Below are 20554 nucleotides of genomic sequence, written 5' to 3'. Positions count from 1 at the left end.
GTCACTTCCCTGTCTCGGTGAAATCAATACATCACGTCAACTTTATTTCAGTCCAAACATTTTAATTACATACATTTATCTCAATACAACAACCAGCTAACATTTTCCGCTAGGGGAAGGGTCGTATCAAGGTGTTTAAAGAAATGTTGTCAGTGTTTCTAAACAAATTAAGGCTGCTAAAATTCACGTACGTAAACCAGCCATATATGGTGTCAGTATGTCAGGCAAAACAATTAAATGCTTCTGCACTAGACCCAAGAAGGTAATTCCTTCTTGTATGATTATAGTCATTGTGACATTTTGTTGACTGGCGTGCCATTGTATTTTCTTTGGCATCTCCAGAATCCAGTCAATGCAAAGTTTTTACAGGTAATTAGCCATTCACCACTCACATATTACATACTTGTTAGCAATAACCGCCTAGGTCCTTTTGACAACGGATGCTGACTAATGAGATAGCACAATCAGGACTACATGACAAAAAGTCACAACATTTCAAAAGGACGAAAAATTGAACAGCAACTTTTACAGAATAATCATAGTCATGCTCCCCCTTTCCCTAAGCAACGGAACAGTGGATATTTATTGAACAATGCTAGTATTTGCAGAGGTTTTGGCTAACTTAAGGAGTTCAATGTCGGTACCATATGAACGAGATTTCTATGTACAGGATTCCTACAACTTAAGTTCGACTTTTTAAGACTTTAAAATGCCTTTGAAATCAAATTTAAGACCAAGTCGGAAAAAAATTCACAAAAGAAAATATCACAAATATTTCTTGCATCTAATACATCGTGCCTCGTACACATTACTCGGCACAGCTTTAAGCCATGGCGAAAAACGTCGGTCAGTCAGCCACTTCTCATTCAGTGTACTCTCTCCCATGGTCCAAAGTAAACATCTCTGTCTCAAGCAGTGTTTCCTCTAAGCTGCTCGCGTGCGCAATTGCGCACTGCTCGCACATTCTCAGCGGACAAGAAAATCTAGGCAGCGCACAAGGGTTCTAAACGGCTCTTCAGGTTGTTTTTGCTTCTTTAATCCCAACATGACCAAATATGTAAAATTATGCAAACAATGACTTAAAGGAAGGGGGGGAATAGAACAAAAAAGAAAAAAATACCAAAATGAAAAAGTAGTGAAAAGCTGAGAAAAAAAGAAGAGGAAAAAAATAACAGCTCGGAAAAAATAAACAATTAGATTTTTTTAAAGGAATTTTAAAGAAAAGTAGAAAAAAAAAAACACGGAAAAAGTTTGTTGCATTCAAATAATTTCCAATTATATCAAGTGAATCTTGTTGCCATCATTGTACTTCCACTAAAAAATGTGACTAAGTACAGTTCTGTATCTTACAACCGACTAAATAAGCCCCCAAAAATTTTAATATTATGCGACAAAATATATCATGAAATAAAAAGAAATGGATATCTTGTGAAAGAATTTTAAGAACAAATGACGTTTGTAGGTCGTACGACCTTTGCAATAGTACATGAGTCAATTCATTCAAAAGAGAAGAAATAATTTTCCATTGCCGGAAACTCGGCAAAATGTAACTTGGTGTCAAGTTTTGGACATGTTTGATAATTAATTATCTTGCCACACTTGGGATTATGGTTGTTCACTGTTGTTTCAAGCGTTGCTCACCGACTTTATGTGAACGCTCAGACTTGTGGAAAATTAGAGGGAACATTGGTCTCAAGTTGCTATGTGAATCGTGGGAAATACTCGACTGAAACCACATCACCATTTTGATAGTTCCCTTATTGTGGTCAACTCATGTTGCCACCAAAGTAAATCGGTAAATTATTCAAATAGACAATTGATAAATGTTATTTAATCTTTTTAGTTTAAACAAATATAAATCCTATTAATGTATTCACATTGAGACTTTCGAAAATTGGATTGAAGACATTTTAATGCCGATCAAGGCCTTTATTTTATAATTGTGAATTCAATTCCTTTTAAAACTTTTCAAGGATCCCCTGGAACTAAAGAGTTTGTCACTATATGAACACAGATGTACTTTGAGTGACATTTTAGTATTATGGTGAGCTGTGAGTTTTAGCTGATGTAAAATGTGTTTTGGATCATTAAAAGTCAAACATTGTCTTCATGACAATAACATCTCAAGAAAAAAATGGGTATTTTTGTTCACATTCAGGCCACCAATGAGATTTTTTCCTTGCAGTAATAATGATTGAAATCCGCAGCTCTACAAAAGGCATTCAAATGGCTTAAGTACATACATTTGCAGCAGAATCGAAGGTAATAAAGAACAAGATTCAAATGAATAGTAAAAACTCACATGAACGCCATCTACAGGATTATCACAACGACTGCAGGGCAGTAAGTGGGGAGTAAGTGAAGACCACTTGTCACCTTTGCGTTCGCCTCATTTTGACAATTTGCGACAAGTACGGCCAAACTGTAGGTCTGCTTCCCAGCGGGAGGTAAGAAGTCTACGTTGGCAGGACAGCGGAAAACAAATGACAAAGACCTCTCCTTCGAGATTATGGGTTGGTGGACGCTCCTCCTTCTGGGAGCGTGTTGTTGGAACTGCGACTTCGGACGCCATCACTGGAGCCCACACTGGAGGCTGAGTGAGTCCTGGAGCGAACAAGGCGGGTCATGCCGGCTGTGGGCACTAGTAGAAGGGAACACGTGTTGAAATCAATGGCCTCCTGACTTTTTTCATAATTTTAGTGCCAAACTCACCATTCATTTACAATTTAAATGGGAAGAATACAATTTACTGAGAACCAAGTTTAAAAGCCAAACATTTCGATCATTAAAACCCTAACACAGGGTAGTTCAACTAATTTTTCCTCGGGATTCACATGGTAGAAAATACATTCTCACGTGGGCCAGACTTGTAAATGAATGGCATAAAATGTGCCTTAGCTAGAGCGCTGGGGGTATTTTCATAGGCTCACAAATTATGATTAAGGGATGTAAGATTTGATAAGGTAATTGGGTTGCTATTTTCCCTCAATATTTTCCTCTTAACTAAGATTTATTCTGTTCTAGTGTTTATCAACTGTACATTTGTAAAAAAAAAAATATATATATTTCCACTACAGTTTATTTAATTGAGGGGAACAAATGCAGACTGTAAAGTGACACAACTAGCACCCAAACACTAATTTAAATGAGTCATAATTATATTCAAGGTGTTCTGCTTTTTATTTTTAATGAAACGGTTTACCTGGATAGGGGATCTTCACTGTAATATTTTATATAGGAACCAAAGCTTTAAACTTCTGAGAAGACACTTCTAGTATGTGCTTTTTTATAAATTTTGCATTTTTCATATTGCCTTAAAAAGCGTGTCTGTGACTTTTATTATTAGTAGAACAACATTGGGGTTAATTTACTCTGGTTGATAAATAGTAACAAGTAAATGCACCACAATGGGTGCTTTCCAAGTGGCATCTGGCTTTGGCAACATCCAGTGGACATTTAAAACTGCAAGTCATTGATGCGAGGCTGCCAATTATTCTCTTTTGCTTCTCTCAGCATTGTCTCGCGGCCCACCTAAAATGATGTAGTGGGCCACAAGACCTAGTGGGCCTCTAGTTTGACACGTGGACCCGAGCAGAAAATATTTGGTCACGATTGGCTGATCATTACAAAAATACAGAGAAGGTAGGTGACGAAAAAGGTTTCACTTACTATAACCCATCCCCTGCACAAAATACTTGAAGGCCTCCGACAGTTTTCCAGGCTGAGCAAGGACGAAAGTAAAATCATTAAATTTCCCACACTTGCATAAAACTAGTCATCTTATCAAGGAGGAAATCAATGACTAACCTGCACTACTTGTGGAAGTCCTCCACAGTCTGCCATCTAAAGGAAAGACAGAGAATTATATCACGTCACATACGCGTACAAGATTTCGAGCTCACAAACGGCGCACAATGTATTTCTGTGTGTTTAACGAACAGAAAAGGGGATTTTGTTATACAGACAGTTATAATATACCCATGGCAAGTCTTTTGATATCCGTGCTATAATTTTGATTGTATGATTTCATGAGGTTAATTTGCATAATGATAAACATGGCAGTTTCTCTACCTATGACTTGGCGAGGTCATTTTAAAGACACTACACAAAAGCATGTCAAAGTCAAAATGTTAGTTAAACTCTGGTCTTAATACATGCTAGCCATGCCTAAAAAATAAAAATCTAAGATAGGTTACAAGGATCCAAACATTTTGCAATTTGTGATTATGGAGATTTGTGTTTGGGAATGTTTCTGCTAAATACTCCGAACTCATGTACTTCAATAATGAGAAGGTATAATTAGACATCTGAGTGGCGCAGAGTCCTTAAGTAAAATTTGAATTTACCAGGTTTCTTTCATTTATCTGTTTTAAAGCTAGTCACGATTTACCTCATTACAACAACACCTGATGTAACTAAGTCAAACTTGGAAATCTCATTATTTTCATCCGACTGGTTCACTTCAATGTTTTATCTTTTTGCATCTTCGCCTGGAGAGGGATGGGCGCCACCAGGCTGTACTTGCCCAAAACACACCGCAAGAAATAGTGCCCCTACGACCCTAAAAGTTAAGGGATCCAACCAACCATATTGGCCTGGAGAGGGATGGGGGCCAGCAGGCTGTATTTGTCCAAGCCACACCACAGGAAATGGTGTGCATACGACCCTAGTGGTTAAGAGATCTAACGAACCATGTTGACCTGGAGAGAGATAGGCGCCACCAGGCTGTACACACCACAAGAAATGGTGCCTCTACGGCCCTAGTGATTAAGGGATCCAACCAACCATGTTGGCCTGGAGAGGGATGGGGGCCACCAGGCTGTATTTGCCCAAGACACACCACAGGAAATGGTGCGCATACAACCCTAGTGACTAAGGGATCCAACCATCCATGTTGGCCTGGAGAGGGATGGGGGGGCCACCAGGCTGTATTTGCCCAAGACCCACCACAGTAAATGGTGCGCATACGACCCTAGTGATTAAGGGGTCCAACCAACAACGTTGGCCTGGAGAAGGATGGCGGCCAACAGGCTGTATTTGCCCAAGACCCACCACAAGAAATGGCACCCCTATGACTCTAATGGTTAAGGGATCTAACCAACCATATTGGCCTGGAGAGGGATAGGGGCCACCAGGCTGTATTTGCCCAAGCCACACCACAAGGAATGGTGCCCCTTTGACCCTAGTGGTTAAGGGATCCAACCAACCACGTTGGCCTGGAGAAGGTTGGGCGCCACCAGGCTGTATTTGTCCAAGCCACACCACAGGAAATGGTGCGCATACGACCATAGTGATTAAGGGATCCAACCAACCATGTTGGCCTGGAGAGGGATGGGGGGCCACCAGGCTGTATTTGCCCAGGACACACCACAAGAAATGGTGCCCCTACGACCCTAGTGATTAAGGGATCCAACCAACCACGTTGGCCTGGAGAAGGATAGGGGCCAGCAGGCTGTATTTGCCCAAGACCCACCACAAGAAATCGCACCCCTATGACTCTAATGGTTAAGGGATCTAACCAACCACGTTGGCCTGGAGAGGGTTGGGCGCCACCAGGCTGTACTTGCCCAAGATACACCACAAGAAATTGTGCCCCTACAACCCTGGGAATTAATGGATCCACCTACCCACCAAGTTCACAAAAAAACAGGTCAGTCAAAATATTAAGAGACTTGCAAACATTCTCACACTGATAACATTACAATAATATGTATATGACCTCAAATCCACTCTGAGAGAATGATGACCCACAGCATTTTCCTATCTATATGTACCCACAAATGATGAATATATTGTTTTACAAAATACTCATACTGTCATCACATTCAAGTGAAAAGTGTTGACACTTTTTTTGAAAATCAACCCAAAGTTTGTGTGCACAAATGAAGCTATGAAAAGTCCTGGAACTGAATGGAAAGTACCTTGAGCAGGGTTGTTTTGGTTGGATTCAGTCTGGAATTACATTCCACCTGATTGAGAGATAGTGGATACAGACATCAACATTACAGAATAAAATAGTTTAAAAACACACCGATGTTGTTGATCATGTCAAAAGCAATAAAAACAGACCACAGCGTCAACAGCAGGTGAAGTATCGCCGACCACCAGCAGAGCAGGACACCTGACAATTAAACAGTCAGAAGAGAAGAAGCAAAAAAAAAAGGTACAAATAGTTGGTACCTAAGAGTCTTGATGGTGTCATCGTTTAAACCAGGAATGGGACGCTCCATTTGCAACTCTGTCCGACTATAATTAAAGACAAGGATGTTAGAAAATAAACACAATATCACTCTAAACTTTTACAGAAAAGTTTGCAGCTGATGAAAATGGAAAAAAATATACTGCCTGCAAACAATGAACAAATAACACACTCCAAAAGGATGTTTGAATTGTTTGCCTCGTTAAATACAGTGGGACCTCGCTACTTCGCGGTTCCACGTTCGCAGGTTCAGAGCTTCGCGGGTCTAAAGAAAATAATAATAAGATAAAATAATAATAAAAAATATATATACAGTGGAACCTCGGTTTTCCAACGCCTCTCAGTTCGAACAAATCGGTGTCCGACCAAAATTTTTTAGAAATTCTTGCTTCGCTATTCGGTCAAAAATCTGGAGTTCGAACGCCGGTAATGCGTGAGTGCGTACGCTAGAGTGCGATGCTGAGCGGCGTACGGGTGTAGATCGGGTAGATCGCCCCCACCCCTCGTGATCAACTGTTATCACGTGCGCACTTGCCTCTTTTTGCTTTCGCTTTTAATATCGGTGAACGGAGTGTTTGAGCCCCTAACTATGCCTCCGAAGAAGGTCGGTGCAAGCAGGACAGATGAAAAAAAAAAAGTTGTTCGTACAACTATTGCCTTTAAGAAAGACATAATAGCTAAATATGAAAGAGGTGTGCGAGTTTCCGATCTTGCTAGGGAATACAGCATGCGCCTTCTGCTGACCACCACAAAGGTAAGAAATCCTATTCATAATTCTTTTCTTTATCTTTTTTTTTTATACGTTCGTGTTAGCGTAATCTTTCGTACGGAAGATTACGATAACACGAACGTACGATTAGCCTGGGTTAGCTCTATGATTACTTTGAACGTTCAGGTAAACATTCAGGGTGTTGGAACTGAGCCCAAAATTCAGGGTGTTGGAATGGAGCCCCCTTTCCACTAAAGCGCTAGCCACTTGTGGTGCTAAATGACTTGTAAACGACCTGATTTTTTTATTTTTACACGTTCATGTTAGCGTAATTTTTCGTACGGAAGATTAGCCTGGGTTAGCTTCATGTTTACGTTAAACATTCAGGGTGTTGAAACGGATTAAAACGATTTACATTATTTTTAATGGGAAAAATGATTTCGGTGATTGAACAAATCGGTTCTCGGACAGGCACAACAAGCACTTTTGAAGGGGCGTAGCTACTTCGCGGATTTTCACTTTTCGCGGGTGGTTTTGGTCCCCATTAACCGCGACAACCGAGGGATTACTGTAATTTGATCCCGGAATTTTTGGATGATTTAAAAAAATGAACACGAGACAGACACCACAAATCACCTGTTATAGCTGCAGTAAAACAACGCCAAGTTGTCCAGAGGAATGTCCTGAGAGATGTGCAGCCTGTAAGTCTGGATGAGCTCTTTGTTCTCTGTTAACTCATCCTATGTGTGCAGACACAAGTGCAAAACATCTCAATCCGACTTTAAACCCTCTGCAGATCTTTCTGTACGTGTGTCTGTGTGTGCTTACTGTGCTAAAGTGGTGAGCCATAATGTTGTCCACAAGGTTGCTGGTCCACCCGCTCAGCTGCAGGAAAGAAAATGATTGACAGTGTTTTGTGTAAAAAAATATGCCCATCAATAATAACAGTGCTTGTGTTTCTGCTTGAGTTTCTGACCTTGGATACAGCCCAGTCCATCCAGCCTTTGGCGCAGGGATCAATATTAATCAGAACTAAACCTTCCACTAGACTGGGCTCACTCAACTGGAAGGACAATCACCACCATTAAGCGGGCGTGACAATCAATTATCCCACAATGAGAAAGAACCAATAATTGCATCACTCACAGCTAGTTTGGTGAGGATGTAGGCTCCTGCGCCAATCCCGATGCCGATCACGCTCTTTATCCTGAGCACACACATATCAAATTATTCCAATCTAAAGAGATTACGACACTGCTTAGGTTATTTTAATGTTGTATACATTTGCTCCAAAGTTAAACATTCAACATTTAGGGAATCTACAGTAAAATAAAAGTTATCCTTGCTTCAGGCAGCCTTATCACCCTGGGGGAAATGCTCAACTCAAGCTCAACAACCTTTGCCTGAGGGGATAAGCTGTATTTTCTTCCCTCTTTGATTGCATGAGTGTTGTTGTCCTTGCATGGTCCCCCATTTACGATTGTTCCACCTAGCAGTGTTTGATACCCCTCCCCGAACTGTGTCTGAATTGTTTGTTATAGAAGGGGAGGTTTAGAAACACTGGCCAAATGAGATTCAGGATGTAAGCCTATCACATCCCCTCATTTGCTGAAGTTGATGTATTTTGCTTTAGGGCATTAATACATTAACTAAATATTAGTATTATTAAGAGGGGGTGAGACCTAATGGCTGAAGTAAATATGGACCTTTTTCTATTTTGGCGGTGGACTTTAAAGTTGTTGTCCTCATCCAGGCCACAGGTATAGGGCGATCCACAGGCTCTTAAAGCCTCGTGGCGCTGGGTTGGCCTGGGCCCAAGTTGGGAGGTTTCATCCAGCTAGTTTGATACCTTTTTTTTTCTAATTCAAACCTCGCTCTTACTGTAATTTTTATTTAATTCAGTCTGGCGTGCCTTGTAGATGAAAAATCTTTCACAAAAAATATTTTTGAACATACGACTTATTATCAGGTGGACCTTATTAGGCTAAGATTCACAGTTCACGGTTTATGGATTCCTTAATTGTAAAGGTCGTCGAGGAACCAGTGGGGACAGCTTTGGACAGCATTCTTTTGATGGTTCCTGGACTGTTTTTGGGTCGTGGCAAAGTTGGAACCAGTCCTTTCCTGAATGTTGTCACCTCAATTCTCCTTCCCCTTTGGATTGTGCCCTGGAGAATTATCTTGGTCAGTCCTGATGATCTTGTGACCTGACTATACCACTGAAGTTTCCGTCTGTGCACAGTTGACACCAGTTCTTCATAGGGTCCAATGTGCCCTCTGATGGTCATTTGTCACACGGGCTAAGTAGCTGCCTAGACATTTCCTGTAGCATCGTATCTTCAAAACCTGCATTTTATTTTCCAGTTTTGTGGTGAGAGTCCATGTCTCATAAGCATAGAGCAAGATGGGTGTAACCAGCGCTTGCATGAGTCTGATCTTTGATTTCTCTGCTATGTTCTTGTCCCCCCTGATGGTTTTAAGTCTGGCAAGTGCTGCTGTAGTTTGAGCTATCCTGGCCATGATTTCTGGTTGTGAACTGTCTTTTGATATGACAGCTCCAAGATATTTAATTTGGTGGCAGGTTCTAGCTCTCTGTGGTTGATGGTGATGTTTGTGGTGATACCTTGGTGATTGTTGGTCATTACTTTTGTTTTTTTCTGTGCTGATTTCCATCCATACTGGCTTGATGCATTGTCCAGGCGATGACCAGATCTGAGTTCCTGTTTATGATCTGCATTTATATAGCGCTTTTCAAGTCAATGACTTCCCAAAGCAATGTGCTCCACATTTCCCAATAGCGGCCTTGCAGCCATGTAAGGCGCTAACCTGCTTATTGGGGGTATTAGGGGTTCAGTGTCTTACCCAAGGACACTTCGACATGTAACACGGACGAGCCGGGACTCGAACTGGGATCCCTTGATCCCAAGACGAGCGCTCTACCGCCTGAGCTACTGCCGCCTCCTGCCAATCCGACACTATCATCAGCAAAACGGAGATTAGCAATGTTGTGTACCCCAATACTGATGGTACCTTCATGTTGCGCCACAGCTTTGGACATTATCCCTCCAGGAAGATGTTGAATAAAGTTGCAGAGAGAATGCAGCTTTGTCTCACATCGACTGTGGTTTGAAACAACGCTTCAACGGTACCATTGATCAGTACTGCATTGTTAGCTTTGGCATACAGTTGATCAATGGTCTGAACTAGTTTCTGGCCCATGTTGTACTTCCGTATGGTGGCCCTTAAAACGGCTTGAAATTAACAAAAACGTGATACAGAAACTCTGGTGTTGTTGAAACTTCTCACATAGGATGCACAGATTAAAAATCTGTTCCGTGGTGCTACTTCCCTCCCAGAACCCTGCCTGTTCTTTGGCTAGGATGTTTCCAGCATGTGGTTTCAGCCTTTTCAGTAGGACCTTTAGCATAACATTACTTGCATGGCTGATGAGACGGATAGTAGCATAATTACTACTGAGTTTGTCAATGCAGATGGCCACTGCCCTGTTTGCCAGATCTTTCTGCAAATCTTTGTCAAGATGTCTATGATTTGCTCACCACCTTTTCATAAGGGTTCTCATTGGATGTTGTCGATTTCTGTAGATTCTTCATTCTTCAGCGAGTTAATTGCTGCTCAAATACGGTACTTAAATTGACACCTTTTTTAAAAGTCTTCATGATTGTTATTATGTTGAGAACATCAGGTACTCTGTGTTTATGTCATTATAGAAAAAGTTGCTTTGGCTTACCTTATTACGACTCCGTTTACAAAGCCCTTTGTATTTTACTGTAAATAATTCCTTAATTAAAGTGAGTAGGGATATGTGAATGGAAAAGTTTACTATGCGCTCTCCATATTGGGGATTTCGTCTAATTGTAGCAGCGTCTGTTATAATGATAAATTGATTAAACATGTATGTGAAGGATTGACTGACTTACTGAAGCTGTGTGAGGACAGCTGGCAACATGGCAGCCAGCTCATCCATAGAAGGATACTGGTACCTGAATACACAAACCAAAACTACAGTCAAGCCCATTAACAACTCAAATAGAGGTTCACAATGTGATGAGTTTATTTTTTAAAATATTGGATAAATGCAAAGGATATTTCACAGAATGCCAGTCCCTTATTTTGACTGTGGCTTTGACATCATTTTCGCTACCGGCCAATCATGTTGCTGTACTTAATTTTCAACACCCCTTAGTGCTGATTTGTTGTTTTTTTGTAACCTCGAACTTTACACAGGGATCAGAATTTTCCGCGGATCCGCGGATTTCCGCTGATTTTGAACCCCAAAGGCATTCCGACTTTTTCACTTTTTCTCTTGCATAGCAAACAAATTCAAAATCCGACTGTCTCACTCTTTCCTTTATTGCTCTGGCGCACCCTGGCGGCCGTTAGAAAAATTGGCCGCATTGTTGCTAAGCTGCAGGGACTGAACTGCATTTGAACTTATCTTGCAGTATTTACAAAAAAATCAGTTATGTGGGCAAATTATTTTAATCTTCTAAAAATGTTACTTAAATGATAAATATAAGCATGGTTTTGGACAAGTAAATTGCCTAAAGGAAATTATTATTATTATTATTATTAAAACCCAGGAGGGAGGGGGGGGGGGGGTGCTCCGCCCTGCTTTATTCCTGGACCCTGGCTATTTCAGCTGAAAATGAAAATCTCCATTCTGATCCCTGTTTACAAAAAGGATGAGGCTGACAAATTGTCAGGAAACTGACAAATTGTATGACTGGAAGACCCTCAACCTTCTGTTATTGTTTGATTTTATTAAAATACAGGGTGCGTACACCTTCTTCCTGGCCAAATTTAAGCACTTTTTAAGGATCTTCAAATTAAATTCTCCGATTTATCCAGTACCATTAAAAATAATTCTGGTGTGAATCGTGTATTTTGCAGACCAACAAATATATCTGCAATTTACATATGCAACTTTTAATCTCGCATGTGCATTTATTACCAGCTCAGTAGCCTAGATGGTAAGGCGCCCGCTTTGAGACTGGGAGGTCGGTGGTTCGCGCCCCGGCCGAGTCATTCCTAAGACTTAAAAAGTGATCGGCGGCGGCTGCATCGGCTCGCTACAACGGGTCAGGTGCAATCGACATTTCGTTCTGTGTACATTGTTACACAGAATGACAATACAAGGAAATTATTATTATTATTATTATTATCAAGACATATGATTTATAGAACTTGAGTAAATCTCGAATAGGTGTGTGGATCTGAACAATACGTGTGTAATTTCCCTGCGGGGATGAATAAAGTATCTATCTATCTATCTATCTATCTATCTATCTATCTATCTAAATATTTTTGAGACAAATCTCTAAGGTGTTTGGCAAAAATGACAGTTAAATGTTGCTTAGATTTTCAGTTGCGATAAGTTCTCCCCATTGGGAAATGCAACGTTAATTCTTCTAATGTCCACAATTCATGTAGCCCTTGCACTAATGCCCTGTTTAGGTGTAGAATGTGCCTGTCCTATAGGACACAACCTGTAGGGGGTGATGAAAATGCCATAAAAAACTAATGATGAGGAAGGAAGAAATGCAATGGCAAAGCGAAGCCACCAGAGCAAGCGTGTCTGCGTCATTTTTAAGCCGGCTTGCTTTGTGTTTTTCATTTAGTGTGTGGTTTATCGATTCAGACTGCCGAGAAACATAGCAACAATTTCAAGCATTTGGGCACTTTACACTGAATTCAAGAACTTTTCACATCTTGAAAACATTACATTAAAATTCAAGCGTTTTCAATGATATCAAACACCCGTTCGAACACTGAAAATAAGGAATTGGCATCCTATGACATCTTCTTTGCGTCTGTCTGATACTAAAAACAGAATCAACTTATCACTGTGATAAGCGGGTTTGTTTATTTTTCACCTTTCAGACAACAGAATTCGATTGTGTGTTTGTTTGAGTGTGTGTGCTTGCATATTACCCATTGGGAAACATGGGCGCATTTTCTTGTTGGCCTGGCGCGTCCACGTGCAAAACAGAGAAGTGTTGAGTCACTTCCTGCATGTCCTCATAGTTGAACAGGCTGTTGAAACAAGACTTATCTGCAAACACAACTCGAATTAGGATTTTATTTTCACAATATGCGCACAAATGCACCCGTTTGACACGGCGAGGACTCACGGTTGAGTCCAATATCATGGTAGGTGAGGATCGTGGGACGGTTGCCCTTGGCGACACCTCTCATGGTCACGTGCAGCGCACAGTGAGTCGTCTCTATGTCATATTCCTGAACAAAACATACAGGTGCAAATCCATTGTTGTGTTTGACTAGTAAAAATGGTCTGTTTTTAGCCGTACGGAGCTGATCTGGAACATTTTGTCCTGTGGAAGCTAAACCAGGTCTTTTTTTGGAGGCAACTCCCACACAGTAGTCAGCTGCTAATTTTCACTCTGCTTTGTCGACATTATGGATGTATACTACGACCTTTTGTTCAATAACTCATTGTATACTTTAATATTTGATAATTCTGGCGAAATTCTATTAAAAAAACTATACATAAGACTTGAAAGTATAATCCAATAAAAAGTCACTGCAGGTTCTTGTATCTCGAGTGGGAGAGGTGTGAAAATATAATCAGGCTCAGCCACAAAGCACGTTTCAGGTTTTAATGGCGAATCAAGTTTCCCGCGGATCCTTGAAAAGTCTTAAAAGGCATTGAGTTCATTATTCTAAAAATAAGGCCTTAGTTGGTATTAAAATGTCTTAAATCAAATATTCTGAAGTCTTAGAATTGTGAACACATCGATAAGATTTTTATTTGTTTGAACGAAAAAGATGTCATGATAAAAATGCTTCATGAATGTAGCAGAAATATATAAAACTAGTAATGATCTGCCAGTTTTGACTGAGGCTCCATGATGTACTGTAAACATCCTTTTTATTTATGGTTTTCTATGTCTAAAACTTTGATGAAAGGTTTTCAACTGGACCCAAATTTGTTTAAAAAACGTTTAAAATTGCCTCAACAATTTAATCATTTAAACAAGAGTTTAGAATTATTTTTTTTTAGACATTTGCTACGGGGTTTTGCAATTAGTTTTTTTTTCCCAATGAGTAACACGTGCCTGGGTTCACAAAAGGTTGAGAAACATTGTATTAAAGAACCTTGGAGATCACCAGCATCTCCATGTGGCTGATGAGTGGATGACAAACTCTTCCTGCAATTATTGCTACTTAAAATAATCAACAATCATCTAGGCACAAATTAGGTGCAACCACAATCTGCCCAGCAGACATTCCCTTCCTTAAAGCCATTTTGAAGGAGTGTTAATTGCATTGTCATGAGGAATCGCGAGTGGGGCAACGGCAAGCCTGTCATATTTCCCAGTTTAACCCAATTAAAATAATGATGTGTACTGTGCCATTGCTTTGAGGACATGAAATAAAATGATGCTTCTTGGACAGTGGGTTGAACCCTTGTGCTAAGCTTAAATTTCTTTACTTGGCTTTCAGTCTCAGAACATATGCAAGGTCCAGGCATCGTCTGCTTCAAACACTTGACGTATCCTAAATGTTTTTCCAGATTGAATTGGTTCTAACAGCAGCTAAAGTAGTCAAGACTGCTCTGGTTTTTTTTACTATGTCAAAAGTCTTAAAAATGTGAACACATTAATAATATTTATACTTGTTTGAACTAAAAAGATTTAGTAAAAAAGTCATTTTTCATGCGTCGCAATAAAAATTATTTATGAGTGTAGTAGAAGAGTTAGCTATCTGCCAGTTTTGACGGAAGATCCATGATATGCTGTAAACATTCTTTTCATTTATTATTTTTGGGCCCCGGTGCTGTGGAATGCTCTTCCCCCTGAGATTCTATTTGCAACCTCAGTGGAATTGTTTAAATCTAAGCTTAAAACACGTCCATTCTATAGCATATGAATAACCTATATTTTATGTTGACAATATCTGTGTAATATTTGGTATTGCAACATCCATTGCAGCCTGGTCATCCTGTAAGGGGGATTACCTCATGTGCTGTCCCTTCTCAAGGTTTCTTAATGTTCCTCAGGTTGAGGTTTTTGAGTGTTTTCTTGACGTCATGTAGGTTTTGGATCAGGGGATGGTGTAATAATAGTCTGGGATTTGTAATAATTTGTGGTCTGTGCAGCCCTTTGAGACGCTTTGTGATTAAGGGCTATACAAATAAACATGACTTGACTATGTTCTTATCTTCCATCCAGACAAAGACTGCTATATCCTTTGTGGCCCTTCGAAGCAAATTATTACAATTTCAAAATAAGATGTGCATATATATATATACTGCTCCACGAATATGCCATCCTTATTTTCAAAGTTCTGTAGCAGGGGTAGGGAAATTTTTGACCCAAAGAGCCAAAAAGGCAAAAATATGTATTAAAAAAAAAAACTTCAATCAATGTAGTTCTCAAAAGCACGTCCAAAGTGGCAGCAACTTTTAACAATGGTATGTCGCAGGCATCTACGTGTGGCAACAGACCAATCACAGGAAAGAGATGACACAGACTGGGCATAATAAGTAACAGACGTTTCTATTGTAGCGCCCTATAGTCCGCCTTATGTATGGAAAGTATACGCCAAAAGACAATTTTTTTGGGAGGTGCACCTTAGCTTATAGTGCAAAAAATACAGTCCTCATGTAAAGAGCCAAAAGTTCCTGGCTCCTGTTCAATAGCCTAACTTTCCATGATCTTATACAGTAAACTTTCATGCAATTTTCAATTAACTTTCTACACCAAAACTGATCACTATTAAGTGGTATTTCAAACAAAAAAAGTCACCTGACAGTTGAAGTCTTGCAGGTTGCTGCCGTTCTGAGAGAGACAATAACACATACATTGATTAGGTACAGTGAAAGTGAAAATGAAATCAAAACAAAGCTGTACATTTCCTCACTTGAGTTGTCAGCAGAGGTTTGATCTCTGTCAACTGGACGTCGTGAAGTTCCTCCATCATAGAATCACCTTTTCGTTTGCCAGACAACAGACAACAATAATGTTTCCGATAGCGTAAAAAGGAAAAAAAAGTTGCACTGGCAGATTATTTGATGCATTTACATGGATTTAAAGTTGTCTTTTGAATATAATGATCAAAATCATATTCAAGCAGGTTTAGCTATCAGTTGTGTCACATAATTTTACAACATAATATACTGTAAATATTTTTGTTTTATTTTTGTTTTTACCTCTTTTTAAATCTTTTTATTCTTATATAGAAAAGTATTACAAGATGTTTACAGCATAGTAAGAAAAGTGGAATAACATGTACCAATGTATCTATTTTACTTAAAAGCATGACTATTAAACTGTTTTATAACAGTTTTTCTAAATGATTTAAGAGGACTTGTGCGTTATAAAAAGATAAAAATGGATAGAATATAAAACAATATTTTTGAGGTTAGTTCTTCAAAAGACAAAAGGTGAGGGTCTCCAAGTTCAATAGAACTGTGTGCAGTTCAGAATGACAAACATGGGCTATAAATCCAAAACCATATAAACTTGTAAAACCTCAAATCATGGATTATTTTAATTATTATTAGTAGACACACTAAAAGGATGAAATCTGGGATATTGAAGAGGTTTCAATAGGGGCGGTGTGTGATTTGATATGGAATGACAACATTCGCATTTAGTGATGGAAAACATGCTCATTTTTAAGGGTTTTATTTTGGGACTTTTACAATAGGTCAGTAAATTTTAAAGAAATATTATATACATATATATATATATATATATATATATATATATATATATATATATATATATATATATATATATAGTAATCTGCTGGAGACTAATACCCAAGATATGCTTATTTGGAAAATTATATGCATTTTATGATCTTCAACATTCATACTATTTAATTTCATTTGCCTTAATCATGTACTTTCTGTAATATTTATATCGCAAAGGATATACATTTTTTGGAAACACCTTGTTTAATAGTGTATGGATGTAGGTAGTAATGGAGGAGGACTTAAAGGCAACAATTAAAACAAAATAAAAACAAAACAAGTCTACTTTAATCATACTAATAATTTTACTATTTTTCAAAGATGTCTTCATGAATGGAAATCATTTACATAAGCCCCTTTTGATCAATTTAACATGCATGGAAATGGGTCAGGGTTTAAAAGGGTGAAAAGGAAGAGGAGGAAATATCGTCTTTATTTGTGTGTAATGCGCACCCCTAATTTTTTATTTTAAAAATCGGGATGAAATTTGGTTAGACTTTTTCTCAGCTCAAACGTAGAATTGAAATTGACAAACATTGTTAAATGCATGCGACCTATATTCAAATCATTTATTGACAACTATTGACACAACACCCACCTAAAATGGATGTTTTTATTCAAAGTCCTTCAAGTCAGATTTATCATCAGATACATCAGAAGTTTTTTTCTTTTTGTGCTTTTTTTTGCATTTATTCACATCTTTCAAGACGACATTCTTCTCTGGTACCGTGAATGAATTAGTGTGATGATAAGATATAATCTAACGCGCGTTACACACACATGAATACACTATTCCTGCCCGCACGGATTACACTGATTCAAACGCACCACTTCAAATCACCGATTCACTCTGTGAAATCTCACAATAGCCCCATCTGAGATCATTTTCTCCTCGGATCTATACAATTCATGTAGATCAGCCCTTATTTTATAACTTCAAAACGGCACATTTCTCTGGAATATTGTTGTGCCTGATTTAAGAAATTGGATGTAAATTTCAATTAATAAAATTTGCACATGGCGGCTGGGTGGTAAGCGCACAACCCCACAGTGCAGAAGTCCAGGGTTTAATCCCAGCTACTGCAGCCTCCCCGAGCAGAGTTTTCATGTTCTCCCCCTGCCGGCGTGGGTTTTCTCTGCACACTCTGGTTTCCTCCCACACTTTAAAAACATGCATTGCAAGTTAATTAGCCGGTCCATATTGTCCCTAAGTGTGAATGAGCGAATGATTGGGTGTCCCCTTGCCTCATGAGCACCCCCCCGCTCCCCACCCCCCTACCCGCGCGACCTTAGTGAGGATGAGCGACTCAGATAATGGATGGATGGAAATGTACTCATCTCCCTCATTAAACGTACAAAATAGCAATAGCGCAACATTTTTCTTCGTGATGAGTGGACATTGCGTTGTTTTCTAAGTCCTAAGAAATAAAGTAAAGCCACATCACGTCACCTCATTAATAATCGATTTCCCACTTCTTTATCACTTGTGCCTTTTTGCTCTTCTTTTCCAAGTTACATTTGCAAACAAGCCCGAGTTCCGTGCAAACTCAACTTAGACCGCCGTTGCCTACCCCTTGTTGCCATGGAAACCGTTTCCATTCTATTTAGCGCGCTCACGACTAGTTAGCTTTAAGCAAATTTTAGATACGACTCGTGTCGACGTATTTAAGAATAATTTACATTTTCCTCAGTTTCACTCACCTTAAAGCGCGTAATTGAGTTTGACAAGCGACAGAGAAGATGAAGGGGATGCCTTTACCAAAGCGGTCGACGTCAAGAGCCTGTCGTGTTAATCCTCAACTGCGAAAATGAGCGGAGAAGTGGACAACGGATACGCGGGCAGCCAGCCAAACAGGAAATGTTAACAAGGGAGGGGCGGGGCCAAGCAAACGTAAACAACCATGTGTTTTAAGTCAAGTCCGTATGAACATCTCAGAATTGACATGTTAACAACGTTCCCTCCAAGTTTCCACTGAGGGTTCACACAAAATCTATAAGCATCGCTTGAGCGACATGAATCATGCGTGTGGCAACTAAATTATTATCAAACCTGTCCACAACCTTAGGTCAAATAAAGTTACATTTTGATGAGTTTCTGGTCAGGCTAATTTTTTTTCCACATTTTAATGTATTGGCAAATGGCCCGCAACTTTTACAAAAGCTTTTCAACCATCCATTATCTGCACCGCTCATCCTCAGTAGGATCGTGGGGGTGCTGGAGTCATCCTTGGGCAGTGGGAAGGAGACACCTTGAACCGGTTGCCAACCAGTCGCAAGGCACACAGAGACAGACAACTCACTTGCTTATTCACACCTAAGGACAATTTGGACTGGCCAATTAACCTGACATGCATGTTTTTGCAATGTAGGAGGAAACCGGAGTGCCTGGAGGAAACCAACACAAGCACAGGGAGAACATGCAAACTCCACAAAGGAAAGCTGGTAGCTTGATTTGAACACATGACCTCAGAATTGTACCACAGACGCATTAACCACTCAGCCGAACAACCACTGTTCTCTCCCTTTTTGTTTTAAGAAAAAATATTTCTTCATGCTTGTTTTCTTGAATTTTTAATTTTTTTTTCATAATTTTTCTTTTCACCTTTTTTGTTTTGTTTTGCTTTTTTTCTCTCTCTTTTAATTTTTCCCTTATTTTGTTTTGATTTTCAATTTTGTCTTCCTTTTTCTTTCCCCTTTGTCTTTTTTGCATAAGATTACATTATAATTGATAATTATGGTTGGAAGCCAAATCCTCCTGTGCGGAGTTTGCATGGTTTCCTCGTGCTTGCGTGAGTTTCCTCCCACGTTCCAAAAACCCATGCATCTCAGCTTAATTGGCCGGCCCAGATTGTCCCTAGGAGTGAATGAGCGAGTAAGTTGTCTGAAGTTGTCTTTGTGCCCTGCGACTGGCTGGCCACCAGTTCAGGATGTCCCCTGCCCAGGACAGCTGGGATGGGCTCCAGTGTCCCCGCAGCCCCACTGAGGATAAGCGGTGCAGATAATGGATGGATGAATGGTTGGAAGCAACAAAAACAATCTGAATAGCCGTTTGGTGAGCCGAGCCAAAAGAGTCCATTCTCTCAAACTTGCGAGGCATCAGTGACATACTGTAGTCATGATGGTAAGTTCACGTAGTCTGCAGGTGATAATTAAACAAAACCAAACTTTTCTCTTTATATTTATGGGTCTTAGTAATGAAGAATAATGCAACAAGAATAATAAAAAAGATCAGGGTTCCAGTGAATTTCCTCCATTGCCCCTTCCCCTCTCCCTGGCACAAGAACTGGAGATCACTGATGCACTTTACTCTATTTCGTGCTGAGATTGACTTTAAAATACGTTTAGAACCCACCCCAGAGGGTACCTGCGTTGTTATTATCCGCATAAACAGTAGTTCTGACCAAATTTGCTCGTGAATTAATTTCGCAATTGTGAGCCCTGATTTTCATGCCCTGGATAGATTAGCTTGTACTCAGCGAAGGTCTGGTGGTACACAATCACCCACACGAGCAATTTCGAGGGAACATTTCATGTTACTATTTTACTTTTTTTATCAAGAGAATTTCTTCAAATATGTTTTAGTTCTGATAAAAGTTTAAATAAAAACGATACATTTTTAATACTTTCTAATTTACTTTTGCCACCATTTTCTCAAAGAACTACAAAGCATATACACTGCTATAAATAATAATAATAAATTACAAGTAATTCTATGACTCTATACGTGACCTGCGCGATAATGCTGACCGAAGCTCAAGAGAAAAATGAGCTGCATCGCATCAAATAAGGACTTGCAGTTTAAAATATGTCCACTGGATGCTGCCAAAGCCAGCAGACTCTAACAAAGCACTCACTGTAGCTGTATTGGCTGACAACCATCATTCAACCAGAGAACATTGAGGAT

General features: G+C 39.6%; 1 protein-coding gene across 1 annotated transcript; it reads right to left on the bottom strand.

Annotated features, from left to right (window-relative positions):
- Positions 1-41: 41 nt before the first annotated feature.
- Positions 42-18501, bottom strand: LOC148369205 (protein NDRG3-like). Its single transcript, XM_088331140.1, has 16 exons — positions 18352-18501; positions 15813-15880; positions 15698-15730; positions 13061-13166; positions 12861-12981; positions 10847-10909; positions 8055-8115; positions 7885-7971; positions 7737-7793; positions 7545-7648; positions 6181-6246; positions 6070-6121; positions 5922-5969; positions 3808-3843; positions 3670-3721; positions 42-2641 (listed from the first exon to the last, which is right to left on the bottom strand). The coding sequence occupies exons 2-16, from the start codon at positions 15870-15872 to the stop codon at positions 2508-2510; spliced, it is 1080 nt and encodes a 359-aa protein (XP_088187266.1). The 5' UTR covers positions 15873-15880; positions 18352-18501; the 3' UTR covers positions 42-2507.
- Between the last annotated feature and the right edge of the window lie 2053 nt (positions 18502-20554).

The sequence above is a fragment of the Urocampus carinirostris genome, chromosome 3 (genome assembly GCF_059441175.1).
Source record: "Urocampus carinirostris isolate Australia breed hairy pipefish chromosome 3, RoL_Ucar_1.0, whole genome shotgun sequence".
In the NCBI taxonomy this organism is placed as follows: domain Eukaryota; kingdom Metazoa; phylum Chordata; class Actinopteri; order Syngnathiformes; family Syngnathidae; genus Urocampus; species Urocampus carinirostris.
Note: the sequence above shows the minus strand (reverse complement) of the source record. Positions and strands in the feature narration are given on the sequence as shown.